This window comes from Papilio polytes, unplaced genomic scaffold (assembly GCF_000836215.1).
Source record: "Papilio polytes unplaced genomic scaffold, Ppol_1.0 DF822400.1, whole genome shotgun sequence".
Lineage (NCBI taxonomy): Eukaryota > Metazoa > Arthropoda > Insecta > Lepidoptera > Papilionidae > Papilio > Papilio polytes.
The window spans coordinates 265,727-271,911 of NW_013526804.1; the positions used below are offsets into that span (position 1 = coordinate 265,727).

At 34.9% G+C, this 6,185-nt stretch overlaps 1 protein-coding gene across 2 annotated transcripts; it reads right to left on the reverse strand.

Moving 5' to 3' along the window:
- Window positions 1-2,298: 2,298 nt before the first annotated feature.
- Window positions 2,299-5,127, reverse strand: LOC106106121 (homeobox protein slou). Of its 2 annotated transcripts, none has more exons than XM_013286660.1 (3): window positions 5,100-5,127; window positions 3,497-3,819; window positions 2,299-3,233 (listed from the first exon to the last, which is right to left on the reverse strand). In XM_013286660.1, the coding sequence occupies exons 2-3, from the start codon at window positions 3,749-3,751 to the stop codon at window positions 2,985-2,987; spliced, it is 504 nt and encodes a 167-aa protein (XP_013142114.1). In that variant the 5' UTR covers window positions 3,752-3,819; window positions 5,100-5,127; the 3' UTR covers window positions 2,299-2,984. The 2 variants fall into 2 exon arrangements, with proteins under 2 accessions (XP_013142114.1, XP_013142113.1); XM_013286659.1 differs by lacking the exon at window positions 5,100-5,127 and adding an exon at window positions 5,026-5,067.
- Between the last annotated feature and the right edge of the window lie 1,058 nt (window positions 5,128-6,185).

The following is a 6,185-nucleotide window of genomic DNA, read 5'->3' on the forward strand; positions in this document are numbered from 1 at the left end:
CAATTGTGCGATAGTTTATTCAAAGGTGTGCGCGCGGTTTCTTTCAGCTAATATTATTTGCCAATAATAAATAGTGATTTTGCATCTACATATAAGTAGACGTAAAAGGTCCACTAAAATGACAAAGTAATCTGTACCTACTAACACATTAGGTTACGGATTTAGTACGTAAAGATTTATTTTAATATGTTTGTTTTATAGCATAGTTTAGGGTCCTTCAAGAAGCGAGCGTCCCTTTTCCTCAATAGCCAGCAACGCATCTGTTGTTCCTCTTATATTGCTGACATCCATAGGCATCGTTGATCACCTTTGTGTTCCCGTCGCTCGTTTACCTACCCTTTTAAAAAGGAATAATTCAGTACACAATAATAAGGTCTTCGTGCAATTGTCAAGTCCAGTCCAATGCCGTGTGATAGAAAGACGTGCCACAGGCCTGAGAATTACGTACATACTCTTAAATTTCCCATCTCACTAGTAGGGCTAACCGCTGCCTTCACATGCAAATCCCGAGACTCGGATTATCTGACAGTGGTACTGGCCGCTTTAACATCTTAGCACGAATAGGCCGGCATGCCCGGTGTAATACCACGACCATACAGAAGACAGGCGTGAAATGGAAGCAATTTCGTGTTTCTTCTGATGAGTGTGGTGCTGGAGGCCCAATTTAAGTCCCTTTCTCTTTACCACCCTTTTCTTATAAGAAGAGGATGCGAAAGGGTGGTGGATTTGACGGTGGAGAAAATGCGTAGGAAGGGGAAATATCCTCTTTATGTGCGTCTCCTCCTCCGTCGTATAATGGTAGGCAACGCATCTGCAATTGTGGATGTCTATAGGCAGCGGTTGTTTCGCCATTTTGGCGGATTCAGGTGGCCGCTTGCTCCTTGCCACCTTATGTTATAAAAAAATACTTATAACCCAGACAAAATTTCACATAACCTTATTTACTAACTAATGTAGAACAAATTTATAAATAAGAATTTCATGTTTGGGTAAGAAATTAAAACAATTATGAACTGTAAACTATTTTAATATCAACATCAAGTTTACAAATTGAAATCCATCCTCGGCCACTCGTATGTAGAGCATTGAGCATCAATTTATTACATTATAACTTATGTAAACGGACACGGCGGAAAAACAGCATTTTTATACCTACTAACAATTATTTATTCCAAAAACACAAAGAAAACAACTAAATGTCAATATTAATTTAACTTCAAAATGGAAGTATTCTAATTCCAAGTCTGAAAAAAACATTTACATGATATTTTGTAAAAACTTTTGTATTATCTGTGGTAAAAATCTTTAAATGTCTTCTGCAGTTTCGTTGTATTTAATTTAAATTATAACTCCATTGATTTAGGTCCTTTTTAGCTTGTACAATGTCCGTCTTCATAGTACATATTAGTATTTTACAATATTTAACAATAACTATTAATGATTTACATATAATGAGCACAGGCAGGTGTAAAATGATTTGTAAGTAAAACAATAGAGTATTGGATATATACATCCACTTGCCCTTATCCCTTACGGAGGGTCGGCACAGTATGTGCTGCTCTTCCATACATCTCTATCAGCCGTCATATCTGAATCCACTCCTTTCTTAAGCATATCCTCATTCACACAATCCATACTTTCTTCGGTCTTCTTCTACCTTTGTAGCCATATTCAACCTTAACACTTTCTGGTTTATGTCCCCATCGTCTCGTCGCACTTGTTACCACGCTAACCTTTTGCTTCTCAACTTCTACACCACTGGCGCTACTTAACGTATTGGAGCATTAGATTTATGAAAGTACTATTTTCGATATGAAATATAAAATAAATAAGAATTAAAGAGGCAACCAAATATTTAAACAGCGTTAATCCGGAACTGTATCTACAGATTGTTCGCACGTTAAAAGGAGGAATTATTGAAAATTATCTGTATTATAAGTAGACAGTAAAATAATAAATATAAAGCTTAAATTACAGTATTCATATTATTTACAAAAATTATCTTTTTACACTTTTTTATTTACACAATGATTGAATTCGACAGATTAAATATTTTTGACTACGGTTCTGCCAAAAACAGACACATTTCAATTTACACCATTAATTAAATATTAAATTATGTAAAGCGATCGTCTTATGTACAATTATTTTTATTTATCAATACTTAGAAAACGAAATGAAGTATGAAAATATTATGAAAAAAAAGCTCGGGTAAGTTTTTATACAAGATAATTTTTTTATTTAGAAATTATGTGAAAAATATAACGCAAATAGAATACAATCTTACTAACATCCGTTTTCACTAAAGATTCGTACTGACTGTCGTTGCTAAGAGCAGGCGCACACCTTTAACTAAACTATCGCACAACGGTTGTGCGATTGTCAATTGTTTCGCAGCCAATTCAACTGTTTAGTTGTACAACTAAAATTTAGTGATGGTTAACTCGAATTACGTAACTCGAGTTCAACCTGAGTTATGTGGATTTTAACTCGAGTTAAATCGAGTTACGTTTTTCCCGAGTTGGCACATCACAACTAAAAATCGAGTAGTGTGCGCACCTCCATATCAGCTCATAGAGGTCAAAGCGGAACTAAACAGTTGTGCGATAGTTTACTCTAAGGTGTGCGTACACTCTCAGTCAGTTTAATAAAACAGGTTTAATAAGCAGCGCGCAACAAGCCGCTTGATGCAAATCCTACATCGCGTAATGTCAGAAAGCACCATTGGCACATCATTTTAGTTTAAAATTGTGCTATTGCGTACGAAATAAGATACATATCTACGGACAGTAAAAACGGAATCATGTGTTTGTATTGAAGATATAAATAAAAATGCTTGATTTTAAATAAACCTTATCGTATGTATCACAATCGATTAATATCTTAAATTACAAATTGCACTATTAATAAACATCGATACACTAATTCGATAGTCCACTTTCGGTTTCTTTCTCTACCCTAGCGTCCGCAGGGCGGGACCACAATCACGTGTGTGAGTGCCCTAGACTTCCGTGTGTGTGGTGATGGTTGGCAGCCAGGTGGTGGAAGTACGGCGCGTAGGGCCCAGGCCCTGTGAACGGGTAAGGGACTCCATGGGAGTACAGAAGGCCCCCAGGGTAAGGCCCCGACGGGAATCCACCCGCGGACGGCGGCGGGACCGTAGGGCTGTTCACATCCATCCCCGGGTTTTGCTTTTTCCATTTGGTGCGGCGGTTTTGAAACCAGATTTTGACCTGGAAAAAAAGTGATAAAAGGATCAAAATTTACATTTGAAGGCGAAAAAACTGACAAATTTTTACGGACAAGGCAAGTTCAAAGTTTGTTTCGGAGATTTACTACTCTACTTTCAGTTAAGATCTAATTAAAGAAAATTGTGTGAGAGCGTCATATTTTAATCAGCTAATTAAGAAGTCCACTTTACTGTATCTTTTACGTTTAATTCCCATGGGTAATCAATATTATAAGACTTTGAAATATTATAAAACTATTTACATACCTGTGTCTCCGTCAAACTCAAGCTCAATGCTAGATTAAGCCGCTCGCACACGGACAGATATCTAGTCGTTTTAAATTTATTCTCCAATGAGACAAGTTGCTCGTATGTGAACGCGGTCCTTGCTCGTCGAGGCTTAGTCCCCCCTTTGGAGTCCCTCGAGGACCCTCCCTTGCCTTTCTTGGATGATGAACTGATGGGACTCTTTGGATCTCCATTCTCGTCCAAGTCTGATTGTGTTAGAAGGTCGTCGTCCATGTTGGAAGTTTGATCATCTGTTTCCACATCATCAGCTTCGATGTCAGAATTCTGGAGATGGTCTTTGACTGTAACAAAGGCATGTAGTTAAAACCATAGTCTTTGAAAACTACTTTTTATTGAAAGAATATAACAAAGTTGTATAATTGTACTATTCAACTAAGCTTTTACTGGTATTTTTTATTTTACAAGAACAAATTCGGAAGCAAAAGCTAGTCATAAATATGATATGTAGATAGGCACAATAATTTCATAACTTATTTGAGGAAGCTTGCCGTTCTACGATCATAAATCTTTCAATAACAAACCAATTTTACTATTCGTTTCCAATAGTTCTGAGAAACGGTTTAGTGAATATTATAATTAACGTGGGTAGTCGGAACATTTGCGTAAACTTCAGAATTATCTCCTAATGTACCCCTTGTCAGAATTTACGCGCGCAACCAATGCTTATAGTCCAATAAACTTTTCAAAATAATGACTACACCCAATATGTTTTTAACAACTCCACGTATAAACAAGAAAAGAACGTTGAATACAAATAAACTTCATATAAATTAAACATTTTATAATTTCCTCGTGACCATTATACTGAAATTTTCATGTTCCCAGATGATATAATAGACGTATCCGCTTCCTACGGTGTCAGTGTTGCCAGTGCGAAATACTTTAAGAACCCGCTATTCATTTTTAATACGGCAACATCGGCGGCGAACGTCCGGAAACATTAAAATATAATTTATGATTATTTCGCGCTTAGTAAAATTAGTAAAATACGTATCCTAATGGTGGACAGGATGTATAAATATTTTCTAAATACGTGTTGTTTAGCCGCCATTATGAGTTCGGTAAGCGCGAAATGGCGGTAAAATCACTATTAATAAGTGTCAAATCGATATCAAAGAGGTTATGCTGTCATAACATTTAGAAACTGCCGTATAAACATCAGGGAAAGAAATTTGCCATTAATTAAAAATTATATCCATCGTCCTAACTGAATTTATAATCTCTTTTAAGTCCAAATGGTATTAATATTTATTGATATCTTTTAATCGTTTGATCCGCCATTTTGCGAAGCAGTAATGGATGCATTTATTTTAAAACTAAAATACGTTTGTAATAAATTTTTGTTAGTTAAAAATAAAATGTCCCTGCGGTTAATTTATGATTAGACATACATTTGGGAATTTAAATTGGATCTGCATAGTTTGAAATTTATTTTATATAAGTATATTGCATACAAATAAGGTAAGGCAAAAATTGAAATCTCTTACTCTTCTTTTTATGAGAGGTGGAGGTAAATGTGCAGAGGGAACATAAAGGTGATCAAAGACGACCATATTCTGACCTGGTCACTTGATTTAAAGTAAGTTCGGAGCCTCTTAGTGTAGATATCCTTTGGAATGATGAAGGGATTTGAACACTTGACTTGTAATCTGCAGGTTTTGGGTTCGAATCCTGCCGTTCCAAAGTGATTTTGTATTATTCGAATATCGTATGTACATAAATTAAGCGACGTTATTGCGATGAACAATTTTACATTAATCAAATTATCAATTGCAAATGTCAAAATGACATGACATAATGTCAAACCATGGCAACCTTGATTCCTTCATGTTGACAGCAACTTATGGTCTCTTTTCCACATTAGGGTTTTTATCCAAAATATTTACCCCTAAGTGTAATGACGTGAAAATATATAGCCTAAAGAGTAACGGAAGTGTAAGGCTTTTTATTGAAGAAAGAGTAATTCAAAAATATGCTGTAGTTGCTGACATGTTAAGCAACAAAGAAGTGTGTGTTTACACTTTATTATAATAGTATAGATATAAGCCATCTTTACTATTTCGTCTCATTTCTTTGATGTTAAACAATTTACACTAATGGATATATTAGAAACGATTAGCCAATTTCCTTCACGGTTATCGAGTAAAGTGGACGATATTTCAAAAGCGGCGACAACATTTAAACTGTATATTAACATCAAAGAGTAAATGGCATTTTAATAAACATTAAATTTAATCTTTTCTTTTAAAAAGTATTATAAAATATGAAATTTTATTCTTGGAAGAAATTTTCCATATTTATTAATTGTACAAATAGTATTTGAATACAGTAGATAAGATTGTTAAAATAACCAGCTAGTAGTACTGGAATTACATAAAAGATACTAATATTATAAAGAGGAAAGATTTGTATTTTTGTATGTATTGAAATACCTCAAAACTAGTGGGCCGATTTCAAAAATTCTTTCACCATTAGAAAGGTTATTTATCTATGAGTAACGTAGACGACATCCTTCATTATTTTATAATTTCACGGGGACGACGTCGCAAGCAACAGCTAGTGTTTTTATGTTTTCAATACTTAAAAGCACTTCGTAATGCTTTAATTGTTGTTCTTGTTTCCGGGGTAATATACTTCAAGTATGAAA